This window comes from Hemibagrus wyckioides, linkage group LG29, assembly GCF_019097595.1.
Source record: "Hemibagrus wyckioides isolate EC202008001 linkage group LG29, SWU_Hwy_1.0, whole genome shotgun sequence".
Classification (NCBI taxonomy): domain Eukaryota; kingdom Metazoa; phylum Chordata; class Actinopteri; order Siluriformes; family Bagridae; genus Hemibagrus; species Hemibagrus wyckioides.
In genome coordinates this window covers 4,882,337-4,899,836 of record NC_080738.1, presented here as the reverse complement: position 1 = coordinate 4,899,836, position 17,500 = coordinate 4,882,337, and the positions used below count along the sequence as shown (strand labels likewise).

At 40.9% G+C, this 17,500-nt stretch overlaps 1 protein-coding gene across 1 annotated transcript in view; it reads left to right on the top strand.

The window, feature by feature from the left end:
* Nucleotides 1-17,500, top strand: part of zcchc7 (zinc finger, CCHC domain containing 7) — a 69,116-nt gene that overhangs the window by 29,886 nt on the left and 21,730 nt on the right. The window contains exons 3-6 of the mRNA XM_058384534.1: nucleotides 2,339-2,397; nucleotides 2,531-2,656; nucleotides 3,883-4,053; nucleotides 5,250-5,285. Coding sequence (XP_058240517.1) covers nucleotides 2,339-2,397; nucleotides 2,531-2,656; nucleotides 3,883-4,053; nucleotides 5,250-5,285 — 392 coding nt within the window. The remainder of the gene's footprint in view (nucleotides 1-2,338; nucleotides 2,398-2,530; nucleotides 2,657-3,882; nucleotides 4,054-5,249; nucleotides 5,286-17,500) is intronic.

The following is a 17,500-nucleotide window of genomic DNA, read 5'->3' as shown; positions in this document are numbered from 1 at the left end:
TCCTTTTCTCTCTTCCCCTCCGTCTCGCTGGAGCTCTCTGTCATTCTGTCTAACTCTGTCTCTCGCTCTTTTTCTCACTCTTTTTTTTCTCTCTCTCTATCCATCTCTTATCTCTTTCTCTCTCTCTCTCTCTCTCTCTCTCTCTCTCTCTCTGTTCTTCCATTCTTTCTCACTCTTTAAAGCATCTCTCTAGCACCCCTTGTGGTGGTATATATATATATATGTATAGATGTGTGTGTGTGTGTGTGTGTGTGTGTGTGTCTATATATATATATGTATGTATGTATAGATGTGTGTGTGTCTATATATATATATGTATGTATGTATAGATGTGTGTGTGTATATATATGTATGTATGTATAGGTGTGTGTGTGTGTATATATATATATGTATGTATAGATGTGTGTGTGTATATATATGTATGTATGTATAGGTGTGTGTGTGTATATATATATATATATGTATGTATGTATGTATAGATGTGTGTTTGTGGGTGTATATGTATAGGTGTGTGTTTGTGGGTGTATATGTATAGGTGTGTGTGTGTATGTATGTATGTATGTATAGATGTGTGTGTGTGTGTATATATGTCTTTATAGATGTGTGTATGTGTTTGTGTGTATATGTATAGGTGTGTGTATATGTATAGGTGTGGGTGTGCATGTGTGTGTGTGCGGGCATATGTATAAGTGTATGTGTTTGTGTGTGTATATATGTATAGGTGTGTATGTGTGTGCGTGCATATGTATAGGTGTGTGTGTATATATATCTAGGTGTGTGTGGGTGTATATGTATGTATAGGTGTGTGTTTGTGTGTGTTTGTGTGTGTATATGTATAGGAGTGTGTGTGTGTGCATATGTATAGTTGTGTGTGTATATATGTATAGGTGTGTCTGGGGGTATATGTATAGGTGTGTGTATGTGTATGTATTTGTGTGCATGTGTTTGTGTGTGTATGTATTTGTGTGTATATGTATAGGTGTGTGTGTGTGTGTGTGTGTATATGTATGTATAGGTGTGTGTATGTGTTTGTGTGTGTATGTATTTGTGTGCATGTGTTTGTGTGTGTATGTATTTGTGTGTATATGTATAGGTGTGTGTGTGTGTGTGTATATGTATGTATAGGTGTGTGTATGTGTTTGTGTGTGTATGTATTTGTGTGTATGTGTTTGTGTGTGTATGTATTTGTGTGTATATGTATGTGTGTGTGTGTATATGTATGTATAGGTGTGTGTATGTGTTTGTGTGTGTTTGTATATGTGTAGGTGTATGTGTGTGTATATGTATAGGTGTGTGTGTATATGTATAGGTGTATGTGTGTGTGTATATGTTTAGCTGTGTGTGTGTGTGTGTATGTAGAGGTTTGTGTGTGTGTGAGAGAGAGAGAGAGAGAGAAGGATGTCATGGCTACTTTTTCTGTGTACATTTGATTTGATGTTAGACGTGTGAGGCAACTTGCTCGCTGCAGTGGTCATAGCCGTGTGTGTGTGTGTGTTGGTGTCACTGTGAATAGCCGTGGCCGGATTATCATACCGAGCTCCTCCTCTCCCTCGCTCCATGTGATTGCTGGCCCGTGACTGACGAGACGGATCCCCCCACATCATAATGCGGAGGTGTGTGTGTGTGCGCGTGTGTGTGTGTGTGTGTGTGTGTGTGAGCGCCAGAGACAGAGGGGAAAAGGGGGATATCAGGATTAAAGGAAATGTTTCCTGTCTATTGTATTGGGGTCCTTTAGGGGTGTGTGTCTGAGGGGCACCAGGGCAACACACACAGACACACACAGAAACACACACACACACACACACACACTGAGGACAATCTGCATGACAAATCCCGCCACGCTCAAACTTCCTGAACGTGACACAGAAAAATAATCGCAGTTCCCAATCCCAGCTCCGACCTGTGGTGCATTCTGGGATATTTTACCCCAAGGTCCGGACTCTGACCCCTGCTGCAGTGCATCATGGGATGTCATCGCGTGACCTCCTCATCAAGTTTTTTGAAAACTCGCTAACATCTGTCATGGTACTGTGATGTGATTGATTGCAGTGTTTCTCAGACCGTTTTAGAACGCTAACACAAACATGTACATGTATGCAAATGAGTGTGTGTGTGTATGTGTGTGTGTGTGTGTGTACAGTACAGCCGTGCAGCTGTGTATCAGGGTGCTAACTGTCTTTTGAGTCTCAAGAGATTTATATAAATATGGACAAATCAGGGGAGTTGGCCTTCCTGAACACACACACACACACACACACACACAGTCTAATCACTATCTGTACAGTACTGATCACATGTTTCCTTTTCTCGCTCTCTCTTTCTTTCTTTCTTTCTGTAGAGTTTACCAGCGTCGGTGGAGACGAGCAGAACTGGGCCGTCTCAGACAAAGACAAGGAGGTATTACTTCCTAGGAGGTTTATTTACGTGTACACACACACACACACGTCATAAATGCATTATCCTCTATAAATATGTCTATTAATATTCACCTGAAACCACATAAAACACTGGTGTGTGTGTGTGTGTCTAGGCTCAGATCTTCAACAAATCTCGAGGCTCGAGGCGCGTCTCTAATCGCTACTACACCGAGAAGACGGTCACCTGCCGCAGCTGCAACAAGCTCGGCCACCTCTCCAAAAACTGCCCCACTCCCAAGGTACTACATTACCCACAAGCCCTCACTGATCACGGCTGACCCCCGCTTTTTTTTTGTTCTTGGACAAAATAGTTTTAAAAAAAATTGTTGTTATTCTTATTTTATTTATTTATTTATTTATTTATTTATTTATTTATTTATTTATTTATTTATTTATTTATTATAAATAATAAATATTTATAAATATATTATTTATTGTTTTATTTTATTTTAATATTATTTAATTTTTAGCTTTTTTAAGAGAACAATAAATTGGCATTTTATCTGAGTTCCGTTACCTGTAAGTAGAGATAACATCAAGAATAATAAGGAACAAGTAATAAACAGTGATTATTTAAAAGAGGTCGATCCAGTGTATGCGGGTCACCAAAACTGTTTTTAAAAAATGTTGAAAACATTTGGTACTCAAGATAAACAAAAAAATTTTGTTCTCACGATAAACAAAAATTTTGTCTTTGAGATAAACAAGAAATTTGGTCTTCGAGAAAAAGAACAATTTGGTCAGTGAGGTACCTTTGGTCCTTGGTACTTGAAATAAACAAAAAATTTGGTTCTTGATATAAAGAAAAAATTGGTTCTTGAGATAAACAAAAAATGTAGCTCTTGAGATAAACGAAAATTTGGTCTTTGAGATAAACAAAAATTTACTTTTCAAGTTTAAAAAAATTTGGTCCTTGAGGTAAACAAAAAATTTAGTTCTCAGGATAAACAAAAATTTGGTCCTTGAGATAAACAAAAATTTAGCTCTTGAGATAAACAAAAAAATTTGGACTTTGAGATAAGCAACAATTTGGTTCATGAGATAAACAAAAATTGGTTCATGAGATTAACAAGAATTTGGTCCTTGGGATAAAAATTTGGATCTAGAGCCAAAAAAAATTTAGTCTTCGAGATAAACAAATAAAGAATTTCCATGGTCTTTTCCGCTGAATTAATATAACACACTGTTTGTGTTTATTTGTTGTCAGTCACGTGTTTATAAACCTCACACGTAATGTCTGGACAGTGATCACGTTTGTAGTCACGTCTGAGGTCCGAAAAACAACGTGCACAATTTCAGAAGTGTAGAATAAAGAGAGAAAATAATGTGGGGTCAGTTTTAGACCTGGTATACGGGGACCTGGTCCTGGTGTGACACTGGAGGATGTAGTCATGCAGCCCAAATGCTTTACATACACACAATGATGTAAGATTCCCTGTGTGTGTGTGTGTGTGTGTGTGCGTAGAAGGCACCATGTTGTTTGCTGTGTGGTCTTCAGGGCCATTTGATGAAGACCTGCCCGAACCGTCACTGCTCCAACTGCGCTCTTCCAGGTCACCTGTACGACGACTGTCTGGAGAGAGCGTACTGGCACAAACGCTGCCATCGCTGCGCCATGACGGGCCACTTCGCCGACGTGAGTCTCACACACACGCACACATTACAGGATTACACGTGAGAACTGAGACAAAGGGTTATGTGCTGTGTGTTCGATTCAGATTGTGATAGTGATAGTCAGTTGCTTGCCTGTGTGTGTGTGTGTGTGTGTGTGAGGCCTTCCCTTGGGTTGTTCCTTTCCTCATTAAGTGAGACGCTTCACAGGCCGTGAGTGTAACTCACACGCACACACACACACATAAGCCTCCTCGTCACCTCCTGACAACAAGCCCACTGAGAGAGACTTGAGGTAGAAGGAAGATGAGTTAATGAGGAAGATTAAAGGAAGAAGACGACGAAGTGATGAAGTAAACTCTTGTTTTTTAAAGTTTGCGGTGCAGTCACCTGTACGGCTGGAACGATACCCAGAGACGTAATGCATATATATTCGACAAAAAAAGATTCGATTCGTTACAGATGAATCTTTTGAATCGATCGAGATTGACTCGTCGATTCATTACATCAGTGATCGACTTCCTCGCCTGTCTTCCGTCCAGCTTTCGTTTACGAGGCTGATTGCCGAAAGCGTTCGCTTTCAGAAGGAAAAAAATAAAATAAATGAATCATGCAGCATGAATCGAATCAGGATTCGATTCAGGAATCAAAAAGGTCTAGATTCATCATCCATCAGCTCACAGCTGTTGAAATCTGGATTCCAGTCGGTCAGAAGGTGTTGATTCATATTAACAGCAGCTCTGATGCAGTGTAATGATCATCATCATCATCATCAGTGAAATTTTCCATAAGGAAAATGAATGAATGAATCTCGGAATGAATCTCCAGCATCAGTGCTTCAGTTATAGACGTAGGTTTTAGCTCCTTGTGGTTTCCTGGTAACGTGAAGAGGTGCGAGAAGACAGGCAGGTGAGGGAGGGAACGGTTACAGCAGGACTCGCTTTATAGAAGCTCCACCTCACATGTAACTATAAATGGATAAAAAAAAAGAATCAGCTATATTGCCAAGTTTTATAGATACCAGGAATTTGTAGTGGAGGACAAGATCAGGTCTGATTACATGTGTTTACTTTACCTTCACAATATTAATGTCTTTTCATTCTCTCTCTCTCTCTCTCTCTCTCTCGCTTTCTTTGTCTCTCTCTCTCTCTCTCTCTCTCTCTCTCTCGCTTTCTTTGTCTCTCTCTCTCTCTCTCTCTCTGTCTCTGTTTACACACACAGGCCTGTCCAGACATCTGGAGGCAGTACCACCTCACAGTAAGTAATGCAACACACACACACACACACACAATGAGACCTCTGAGGCCCTCTAGCTGTACTTTTAGATTACTTCTTACAGCAATTTGTGACATTTATGGGGACATGTGGTCTTCACAAACGACTGAAAACCTGTTCTCACACACACACACACACACGTACGTATGTATGTATGGGCACCAGGCAAATATCCCCATACTTTCAGCACTATTCCACCCCCCCAACACACACACACACACACACACATTTATGGGGACCAGGTGCCCACAGTGTCAAAACTCTCTCACACAGACTCTCTTGTTTTGTGTATGTGTGTGTTTTTTTGTGTGTGTGTGTGTAGTTGTTGAGTAAAGTGCGTAATTGGCAAACTCAGGAAGCATTCGCTCCCCAAAGATTCACGGGGCTGAGAAGGCATGTGACAGTCACACACACACTCTGCCAAACGTCAAGGGGCAAGCTGGAACATCTGCACACACACACACACACACACACACACACACACACACTGGAATATAGACCTCAGTGTAAGAGAAAAGAGCAGGTTGTTTGTCAATTAAAAGACGTGATAAAGCATGAAATGGGCTGCCAGGATCGCACAGCACTGAGCAGTCACTCGACCCATCACACACACACACACACACACACACAGTCTAATTAGGTAGCTTGTCTAATGAAAAGGCCATACGGTTAGCACTAGTGCACTGAGAGACAAAGCACGAGGTGAAGGAGATTCAAACAATTGACTTCTTATTGTAGGAAAAAAAGCAAATCAAATTTTATTTAAATTTTTAGTAAAAACTTTTAATTTCTTTCTTCATTATTTGTTGTACAGAGGAAAAGAGAAATCAACTGAAAATAAATATAAAATATAACAATATATAAAAATGTAAAATATAAGTAAAATATAATTTAAAATAATATAAATATAATAAAAGAAAATAGTATAATAATATAAAATATAAATAAAATATAAAAAATAAATTTTAGCTGTGTATTTTTCTTTAACATTCCCTTTTTTAAAAAAATAAATAAATATTCATGCCTTTTTTCCTGCTACTGAAAAACTGATTTAAATTTTTCATTTTTTTCTATTCTTTTTTTTTTTTTTAAATATTCCCATTGAAGCACGTCACATTTATTAATTTTTTTCTTACCTTCAGAGAGAGAATATGTGAGGTGAAAGGAATTCATAATTTCAGAATTTAAATTCAAAAATTGAGTTATAATTACATTGTTAGATGTTTTTATTATTGTTATTTTGAAGATTATTTGTTTTATTCATTTATTTATTATTCTTTTTTATATTCCCAAACTCTATTTTTTCACTAGTGCTGAGATCAGACGTAATTTTTTTTTGTTTTTTATTATTAAATTACTTAAACCTTGACCTTCAGGTGTCTTGCTCATTCATACTGTGTGTGTGTGTGTGTGTGTGTTTATGATTCCTCTTGCCTCTCAGCTGTAATGATATATAATAGGCTCTGAGTCACTTTATAATAGAGTGTAATAGTGGATGATGGTTTCATATGGACCTGTTCGGTTCTGCTGGGCTGCACCCATCTGCTGGGATCCTCTGGGTCCTGCCCTGTGTGTGTGTGCGTGCGTGTGTGTGTGTGGTGTGTGTGTGTGTATAAATGCAGTTAAATGGACCAACCCTTAACATACGGCGTTTAAGGCCTTTAAACTATCTGAGACTCGAGGGCTCAGAGTTAAATACAGTGCAGGTACGTGTGTGTGTGTGTGTGTGTGTGTGTGTGTGACACTTCGGGGAGCTGTGGCCTGTCGCCCTGCGCTCGGCCCACTCAGGTGTGAAAAGGCATTCTGTCAGAGCAGTCCTTGCTACTGGGTCTATTTACCGTGTGTGTGTGTGTGTGTGTGTGTGTGTGGTCTGCACCTGTGTTCGCCAACAAACAACCGCCAAACTCGACTGGCTCTGCCACAGACACTCGGAAGAGAAAAAGAGCGAAAGCCGGGTGTTTAATCCCAGAGATCTGATGATTATTTTTTATCGGAATAAATAAATAAATAAATAAATAAATAAATGAGTTTTATTTATTTTTTTAAATACACACAGAGGTGAGATTCCGATTAACACACACTCGTGAGTTCAGTGGTTTTTTATCGTATTGCTGTGTCGGGGAAAAAAATGTCAGATCGGAATTTATTTATTTTTTATTCATTTACGGAAAGCGATTGCTGTTTATAGAGAACTGATGATCAAGAAATTATTTAAATATTATTTAAATAAATAATAAATAAATAAATAAATAAATAGGTAAAGTGTAAAAATGGACAATTGTTTAGCATTATACAAAGTGAATTCTAAAAACAAAAAAAGGATTTTGATTAACACTAGTAATTCACTCAACATTATTATTATTATTATTATTATTATTATTATTATTATAAGATTGATTTTAATTTTATTTTTTTTTTTGTTTTTCACTTTATTTACATAATATTCTTATTCCAAAAAGCACATTTACTTTATTTAAATGTATTTACTTTTTCCTTATTTACATTATTTTCCTTTTTTATGAGTTTTTAATTATTATTTTTTTAAATAATATTATTAAATAAATATTTTTTCTCCACAGTATTAGAAGTCACCTGATCTGAGGTGATCTGATCTCATGAGCTTCATCGTAAAAGGAAATATTTTAAATGCGTCGTATGAAAGGGAGCAATGAGGAAAAAATGTATAAAAAAAATTATAAAATATTTTTAAAAATAGGTAAATGATAAAAAAAAAAAAAAATTTGTTTACGTTTATAGACAATCTTTCAGAAATCAGAACATTTTTGCTTGAATTCTGTGTAAATTGTTTTTTATTATTCTTTTTTAATTATTTAAAATTTCATATAAACACATCATATAAATTTTACGTTTTAAAGATTTCTAAATGTACAAACAGTATTTAGGGAAAATCTCCTGTACGTGTTTTTATAAACAAAAAACAGCTTTTCTTAAAAAAAATTGATTAACAGTGTCGAAAGAAATGGTGTTTGAACAAAAGGATTTGAATGAAAGAACGAACAGACGGCGGGTTAGTGGGTGAAGGACACTGAGACACTAAAGACAGGACGGAGAGACAGAGAGAGAGAGAGAGAGAAATAAAGACAAATGGAGAGAGGGAGAGAGATTTCATCAGAGAGAGAGAGAGAGAGAGAGAGAGAGAAATAAAGAGAAATGGAGAGAGAGAGAGAGAGAGAGAGAGAGAAAGAGAGATTTCATCAGAGAGAGAGAGAGAAATAAAGAGAAATGGAGAGAGAGAGAGAAAAAAACAAATGTATATATAGAGAGAGATATTTCATCAGAGAGAGAAAAACAAAGAGAGAAAGAAAGAGAGAGATTTCATCAAAGAGAGAGAGAAAAAACAAATAGAGAGAGAGAAAGAAAGAAAGAAATAGAGAGAGAGGGAAATAAAGAGAAATGGAGAGAGAGAGAGAGAGAGAGAGAGAGAGATGGTGTGTGAGAGTGAAGTGTTAAGCTCACAGCGCCATCTGTCTCCTGGACAGAGGAACTCCATCACCCCTGTGCAGAGAACACAGATCATACAGTGGATCATACAGTGGATCATACAGTGGATCATATAGTAGATCATACAGTGGATCATACAGTGGATCATATAGTGGATCATACATTGGATCATACATTGGATCATACAGTGGATCATATAGTGGATCATACAGTGGATCATATAGTGGATCATACATTGGATCATACAGTGGATCATACAGTAGATCATAGAGTGGATCGTACAGTAGGTTATACAGTGGATCATACAGTGGTTCATACAGTGGATCATACAGTAGATCATAGAGTGGATCATACAGTAGATCATAGAGTGGATCATATAGTAGATCATACAGTAGATCATACAATGGATCATACAGTAGATCATAGAGCGGATCATACAGCAGATCATACAGTGGATCATACAGTGGATCATACAGTAGATCATATAGTGGATCATACAGTGGATCATATAATAGATCATACAGTAGATCATACAATGGATCATACAGTAGATCATAGAGCGGATCATACAGCAGATCATACAGTGGATCATACAGTAGATCATATAGTGGATCATACAGTGGATCATATAATAGATCATACAGTAGATCATACAGTGGATCATACAGTAGATCATACAGTAGATCATATAGTGGATCATACAGTAGATCATACAGTGTGAATGTAGGAGCAGAGTTTCAGACTGGAGAAGTTTAAAGACAGAATGATATTAAATATGTGAATAGATTAAATGAAGAATTCTACATCTAATGGTATTTAGATGCATTTAGGTGTGTGTGTGTGTGGTCATGTTTTATATCTTTTTTGGGACCAAACCAGACGTCCTCACAGTGTCTGAAAGTTTGGACCCTGTGGGGATGATATTTGGCTGGTCATCATGAATATTTGTCAGTGAAGGTCCTCAAAAATATAGTAAGACTTGTGTGTATATGTGTGTGTGTGTGTATCTGTGTGTGTGTTTGTATTGATTGTTGGCCAAGGGCGAGCATCTCAGCAGGATGTCTTGTCAGAGCGCTGAGCACCACTCGTAGATAAAGCTGTTCAGTCTGTTCTCTCTCTCTCTCTCTCTCTCGTTCTCTCTTTCTCTTTCGCTCTCTCTTTCTGTCTCTCTCTCTCTCTCTCTGTCTGTCTTTTTGTCTCTCTCTTTCTGTCTCTCTCTTTCTCTCTCTCTCTCTCTCTCTCTCTCTCTCTCTCTCGTTCTGTCTCTCTCTCTCTCTCTTTCTGTCTCTCTCTCTCTCTCTCTCTCTCTCTCTCTCTTGTCTCTCTCTCGCTCTGTCCCCGCCCCCCTCTTCTGATTGGTTGATTAGTTTTCTCTGACTTCAGCTGAAACTCTCAGGTTTACATTCACGATGTTGTCGTTTCTATAGTAACAGCAGCTGGCAGTGATCCAGATGTGTGTGGTATGACCTGGTGTCCGGCGCTGTGGCCGCTGAGGGTTTGTACAGAAAGGTGAGAGTGTGGAGAGTCTGCAGCGGCGTTAGAGCGCCTCCTGGAGGAAGTGATGTCAACATTCCTCTAAACAACATCTCAGATTCCACATCACTGCCGAATTAATCCTTTGACATTCACCCATGCGTGGCCACCATTAAGAGTGTGTGTGTGTGTGTGTGTGTCATTGTGTGGCACGTGGCACTCAATGTGTTTACATGCAAATGATGTTTGTAATTAAGTGTAGCTCACTAATTGTAGCAGACTGGAATTCTGAACACTTCCTCTGTGTGTTTAATACCTACAGATCATACACCTTCATCCCTCTCTCTCTCATCCCTCTCTACCCTTCTCTACTTCTCTCTCTCTCTCATCCCTCTCTCTCTCCCTCTCTCATCCCTCTCTACCCCCCCCCCCTCTCTCTCTCTCTCTCACTCATCCCTCTCTACCCCTCTCTCTCACCCCCCCTCTCTCTCCCCCCATTCTACATTTTGCCTTTCTTTTTTCACTTACCTCTTTCACTCTCCCTTTCTTTGTTCCTCTTCTTTCTATGCTTGCTCTTCCCTCTCTCCTGCTTTTTCTTCTTTCTTCTCTCTCTCTTTTTTCTATCTCTTTGCCCTCTTTTTTTTTACTTCCCTCTCTCTTTCTGCATCTCTCTCTCAACCTGGCAACTTTCTAAACACACACACACACACACAGAGCATCTTTCAGTAATATATGCAAAAATTCTCCCTGTGACCTCCCTCTAATCCACCGACCACACAAAGACTGTTTATTTTAGGCGTGTGTACGTGTCTCTCTCCAAGTGTGTGTGAGTGTGTGTGTGCATACATGTTTCTCTGTGTGTGTGTGTGCGTACGCATACATGTTTCTGTGTGTGTGTGTGTGTGTGTGTGTGTGTGTGTGTGCGTACGCATACATGTTTCTCTGTGTGTGTGTGTTCCAAATTCATACTGGTAACTGTACAAATTTATGTGTGTAATGGATTTACATTACGGCCAATAACTGTGTGTGACTGCGTGTGTGTGTGTTTGTGTGTGTTAGAGCATCTGTGTGTGTGTGTGAGATTGTGTGTGTGTGTGTGTGATAGAGCGCCTGTGTGTGTGTGTGTGTGTGTGTGTAACTGTGTGTGTGCATGTGTTTGTGTGTGTGGGACTGTGTGTGTGTGTGTATGTGTGATAGGGCATCTGTGTGTAAGATTGTGTGTGTGTGATAGAGCGTCTGTGTGTGTATGTGAGATTGTGTGTGTGTGTGTAACTGTGTGTGTGCATGTGTTTGTGTGTGTGGGACTGTGTGTGTGTGTGTGTGTATGTGTGATAGGGCATCTGTGTGTAAGATTGTGTGCGTGTGTGATAGAGCGTCTGTGTGTGTATGTGAGAGTGTGTGTGTGTAACTGTGTGTGTGTTTGTGTGTGCGTGTGTGATAGAGCGTCTGTGTGTGTATGTGAGAGTGTGTGTGTGTTTGTGTGTGGGACTGTGTGTGTGTGTGATAGGGCGTCTGTGTGTATGTAAGATTATGTGTGTGGGACTGTGTGTGTGTGTGCGTGTTTGTGTGTGGGGGACTGTGTGTGTGTGTGTGCGTGTTTGTGTGTGTGGGACTGTGTGTGTGCGTGTTTGTGTGTGTGGGACTGTGTGTGTGTGTGCATGTGTGATAGGGCGTCTGTGTGTATGTAAGATTGTGTGTGTGTGATAGGGCGTCTGTGTGTATGTAAGATTGTGTGTGTGTAACTGTGTGTGATAGAGCGTCTGTGAGATTGTGTGTGTGACTGTGCGTGTGTGATAGAGCGTCTGTGTGTGTGTGAGATTGTGTGTGTGTGCGTGTGATAGGGCGTCTGTGTGTGTATGTGAGATTGTGTGTGTGTGTGTGTAACTGTGTGTGTGATAGGGCGTCTGTGTGTGTATGTGAGATTGTGTGTGTGTGACTGTGCGTGTGTGATAGGGCGTCTGTGTGTGTATGTGAGATTGTGTGTGTGTGACTGTGCGTGTGTGATAGGGCGTCTGTGTGTGTATGTGAGATTGTGTGTGTGTGACTGTGTGCGTGTGTGATAGGGCGTCTGTGTGTGTATGTGAGATTGTGTGTGTGTGACTGTGTGCGTGTGTGATAGGGCGTCTGTGTGTGTATGTGAGATTGTGTGTGTGTGACTGTGTGCGTGTGTGATAGGGCGTCTGTGTGTGTATGTGAGATTGTGTGTGTGTGACTGTGTGCGTGTGTGATAGGGCGTCTGTGTGTGTATGTGAGATTGTGTGTGCGTGTGTGATAGGGCGTTTGTGTGTATGTAAGATTGTGTTTGTGTGTGTGATAGGGCGTCTGTGTGTGTATGTAAGATTGTGTTTGTGTGTGTGATAGGGCGTTTGTGTGTATGTAAGATTGTGTTTGTGTGTGTGCGCGTGTGTAATAGGGCATCTGTGTGTATGTAAGATTGTGTGTGTGTGTGTGTGCGCGTGTGTAATAGGGCGTCTGTGTGTATGTAAGATTGTGTGTGTGTGCGCGTGTGTAATAGGGCGTCTGTGTGTATGTAAGATTGTGTGTGTGTGCGCGTGTGTAATAGGGCGTCTGTGTGTATGTAAGATTGTGTGTGTGTGTGTGTAATAGGGCGTCTGTGTGTATGTAAGATTGTGTGTGTGTGCGCGTGTGTGTAATAGGGCGTCTGTGTGTGTAAGATTGTGTGTGTGTGTGTGTGCGCGTGTGTGTAATAGGGCGTCTGTGTGTATGTAAGATTGTGTGTGTGTGCGCGTGTGTGTAATAGGGCGTCTGTGTGTGTAAGATTGTGTGTGTGTGTGTGTGTGCGCGTGTGTGTAATAGGGCGTCTGTGTGTATGTAAGATTGTGTGTGTGTGCGCGTGTGTGTAATAGGGCGTCTGTGTGTATGTAAGATTGTGTGTGTGTGTGTGTAATAGGGCGTCTGTGTGTATGTAAGATTGTGTGTGTGTGTGTGCGCGTGTGTAATAGGGCGTCTGTGTGTATGTAAGATTGTGTGTGTGTGTGTGTAATAGGGCGTCTGTGTGTATGTAAGATTGTGTGTGTGTGTGTGTGTGTGCGCGTGTGTGTAATAGGGCGTCTGTGTGTATGTAAGATTGTGTGTGTGTGCGCGTGTGTGTAATAGGGCGTCTGTGTGTGTAAGATTGTGTGTGTGTGTGTGTGCGCGTGTGTGTAATAGGGCGTCTGTGTGTATGTAAGATTGTGTGTGTGTGCGCGTGTGTGTAATAGGGCGTCTGTGTGTGTAAGATTGTGTGTGTGTGTGTGTGTGTGTAATAGGGCGTCTGTGTGTATGTAAGATTGTGTGTGTGTGCGCGTGTGTGTAATAGGGCGTCTGTGTGTATGTAAGATTGTGTGTGTGTGCGCGTGTGTGTAATAGGGCGTCTGTGTGTATGTAAGATTGTGTGTGTGTGCGCGTGTGTGTAATAGGGCGTCTGTGTGTATGTAAGATTGTGTGTGTGTGCGCGTGTGTGTAATAGGGCGTCTGTGTGTATGTAAGATTGTGTGTGTGTGTGCGCGTGTGTGTAATAGGGCGTCTGTGTGTATGTAAGATTGTGTGTGTGTGTGTGTGCGCGTGTGTGTAATAGGGCGTCTGTGTGTATGTAAGATTGTGTGTGTGTGCGCGTGTGTGTAATAGGGCGTCTGTGTGTGTGTAAGATTGTGTGTGTGTGCGCGTGTGTGTAATAGGGCGTCTGTGTGTATGTAAGATTGTGTGTGTGTGTGCGCGTGTGTAATAGGGCGTCTGTGTGTGTGTAAGATTGTGTGTGTGTGCGCGTGTGTGTAATAGGGCGTCTGTGTGTATGTAAGATTGTGTGTGTGTGCGCGTGTGTGTAATAGGGCGTCTGTGTGTATGTAAGATTGTGTGTGTGTTATAGATTGTCAGTTTGTGTGTGTGTGTGTGATAGGGTGTCTGTGTGTATGTAAGATTGTGTGTGTGTGTGTGACAGGGCCTCTGTGTGTATGTAAGATTGTGTGTGTGTTATAGATTGTCAGTTTGTGTGTGTGTGTGTGTGTGACAGGGCCTCTGTGTGTATGTAAGATTGTGTGTGTGTGTGTGACAGGGCCTCTGTGTGTATGTAAGATTGTGTGTGTGTGTGTGTGTGACAGGGCCTCTGTGTGTATGTAAGATTGTGTGTGTGTTATAGATTGTCAGTTTGTGTGTGCGCGTGTGTGTAACAGGGCGTCTGTGTGTATGTAAGATTGTGTGTGTGTGTGACAGGGCCTCTGTGTGTATGTAAGATTGTGTGTGTGTGTGTAATAGGGCGTCTGTGTGTGTGTAAGATTGTGTGTGTGTGCGCGTGTGTGTAATAGGGCGTCTGTGTGTATGTAAGATTGTGTGTGTGTGCGCGTGTGTGTAATAGGGCGTCTGTGTGTATGTAAGATTGTGTGTGTGTTATAGATTGTCAGTTTGTGTGTGTGTGTGTGATAGGGTGTCTGTGTGTATGTAAGATTGTGTGTGTGTGAGACAGGGCCTCTGTGTGTATGTAAGATTGTGTGTGTGTTATAGATTGTCAGTTTGTGTGTGTGTGTGTGTGTGATAGGGTGTCTGTGTGTATGTAAGATTGTGTGTGTGTGTGTGACAGGGCCTCTGTGTGTATGTAAGATTGTGTGTGTGTTATAGATTGTCAGTTTGTGTGTGTGTGTGTGTGTGACAGGGCCTCTGTGTGTATTGTAAGGGGGTTTGTAGATGTGTTGTGTTGTGTGACAGGGCCTCTGTGTGTATGTAAGATTGTGTGTGTGTGTGTGTGTGACAGGGCCTCTGTGTGTATGTAAGATTGTGTGTGTGTTATAGATTGTCAGTTTGTGTGTGTGTGTGTGTGTGTGACAGGGCCTTTGTGTGTATGTAAGATTGTGTGTGTGTGTGTGTGTGTGACAGGGCCTTTCTGTGTATGTAAGATTGTGTGTGTGTTATAGATTGTCAGTTTGTGTGTGTGTGTGTGTGTGACAGGGCCTCTGTGTGTATGTAAGATTGTGTGTGTGTTATAGATTGTCAGTTTGTGTGTGTGTGTGTGTGTGTGTGTGACAGGGCCTCTGTGTGTATGTAAGATTGTGTGTGTGTGTGTGTGTGTGACAGGGCCTTTGTGTGTATGTAAGATTGTGTGTGTGTTATAGATTGTCAGTTTGTGTGTGTGTGTGTGTGTGTGTGACAGGGCCTTTGTGTGTATGTAAGATTGTGTGTGTGTGTGTGTGTGTGTGACAGGGCCTTTGTGTGTATGTAAGATTGTGTGTGTGTTATAGATTGTCAGTTTGTGTGTGTGTGTGTGTGTGACAGGGCCTCTGTGTGTATGTAAGATTGTGTGTGTGTTATAGATTGTCAGTTTGTGTGTGTGTGTGTGACAGGGTGTCTGTGTGTATGTAAGATTGTGTGTGTGTGTGTGTGTGTGACAGGGCCTTTGTGTGTATGTAAGATTGTGTGTGTGTTATAGATTGTCAGTTTGTGTGTGTGTGTGTGTGTGACAGGGCCTCTGTGTGTATGTAAGATTGTGTGTGTGTTATAGATTGTCAGTTTGTGTGTGTGTGTGTGTGTGTGACAGGGCCTCTGTGTGTATGTAAGATTGTGTGTGTGTTATAGATTGTCAGTTTGTGTGTGTGTGTGTGTGTGTGTGTGTGTGACAGGGTGTCTGTGTGTATGTAAGATTGTGTGTGTGTGTGTGACAGGGCCTCTGTGTGTATGTAAGATTGTGTGTGTGTGTGTGTGTGTGTAATAGGGCGTCTGTGTGTATGTAAGATTGTGTGTGTGTGTGTGTGTGACAGGGCCTTTGTGTGTATGTAAGATTGTGTGTGTGTTATAGATTGTCTGTGTGTATGTAAGATTGTGTGTGTTTGTGTTATAGATTGTCAGTTTGTGTGTGTGTGTGTGATAGGGTGTCTGTGTGTATGTAAGATTGTGTGTGTTTGTGTTATAGATTGTCAGTTTGTGTGTGTGTGTGTGTGTGTGTGATAGGGTGTCTGTGTGTATGTAAGATTGTGTGTTTGTGTTATAGATTGTCAGTTTGTGTGTGTGTGTGATAGGGTGTCTGTGTGTATGTAAGATTGTGTGTGTGTTATAGATTGTCAGTTTGTGTGTGTGTGTGTGTGTGTGATAGGGTGTCTGTGTGTATGTAAGATTGTGTGTGTGTGTGATAGGGTGTCTGTGTGTATGTAAGATTGTGTGTGTGTGTGTGTGTGTGTGTGTGTGTGTGTGATAGGGTGTCTGTGTGTATGTAAGATTGTGTGTGTGTGTGACAGGGCCTCTGTGTGTATGTAAGATTGTGTGTGTGTGTGTGACAGGGCCTCTGTGTGTATGTAAGATTGTGTGTGTGTTATAGATTGTCAGTTTGTGTGTGTGTGTGTGTGTGTGTGATAGGGTGTCTGTGTGTATGTAAGACTGTGTGTGTGTGTGACAGGGCCTCTGTGTGTATGTAAGATTGTGTGTGTGTGTGTGACAGGGCCTCTGTGTGTATGTAAGATTGTGTGTGTGTGTGACAGGGCCTCTGTGTGTATGTAAGATTGTGTGTGTGTTATAGATTGTCAGTTTGTCTGTGTGTGTGTGATAGGGTGTCTGTGTGTATGTAAGATTGTGTGTGTGTGTGATAGGGTGTCTGTGTGTATGTAAGATTGTGTGTGTTTGTGTTATAGATTGTCAGTTTGTGTCTGTGTGTGTGTGTGTGACAGGGCCTCTGTGTGTATGTAAGATTGTGTGTGTGTGTGACAGGGCCTCTGTGTGTATGTAAGATTGTGTGTGTGTTATAGATTGTCAGTTTGTGTGTGTGTGTGTGATAGGGTGTCTGTGTGTATGTAAGATTGTGTGTGTGTGTGACAGGGCCTCTGTGTGTATGTAAGATTGTGTGTGTGTTATAGATTGTCAGTTTGTGTGTGTGTGTGTGACAGGGCCTCTGTGTGAATATAAGATTGTGTGTGTGTGTGACAGGGCCTCTGTGTGAATATAAGATTGTGTGTGTGTGTGACAGGGCCTCTGTGTGTATGTAAGATTGTGTGTGTGTTATAGATTGTCAGTTTGTCTGTGTGTATGTAAGATTGTGTGTGTTTGTGTTATAGATTGTCAGTTTGTGTCTGTGTGTGTGTGTGACAGGGCCTCTGTGTGTATGTAAGATTGTGTGTGTGTTATAGATTGTCAGTTTGTGTGTGTGTGTGATAGGGTGTCTGTGTGTATGTAAGATTGTGTGTGTGTGTGATAGGGTGTCTGTGTGTATGTAAGATTGTGTGTGTGTTATAGATTGTCAGTTTGTGTCTGTGTGTGTGTGTGACAGGGCCTCTGTGTGTATGTAAGAT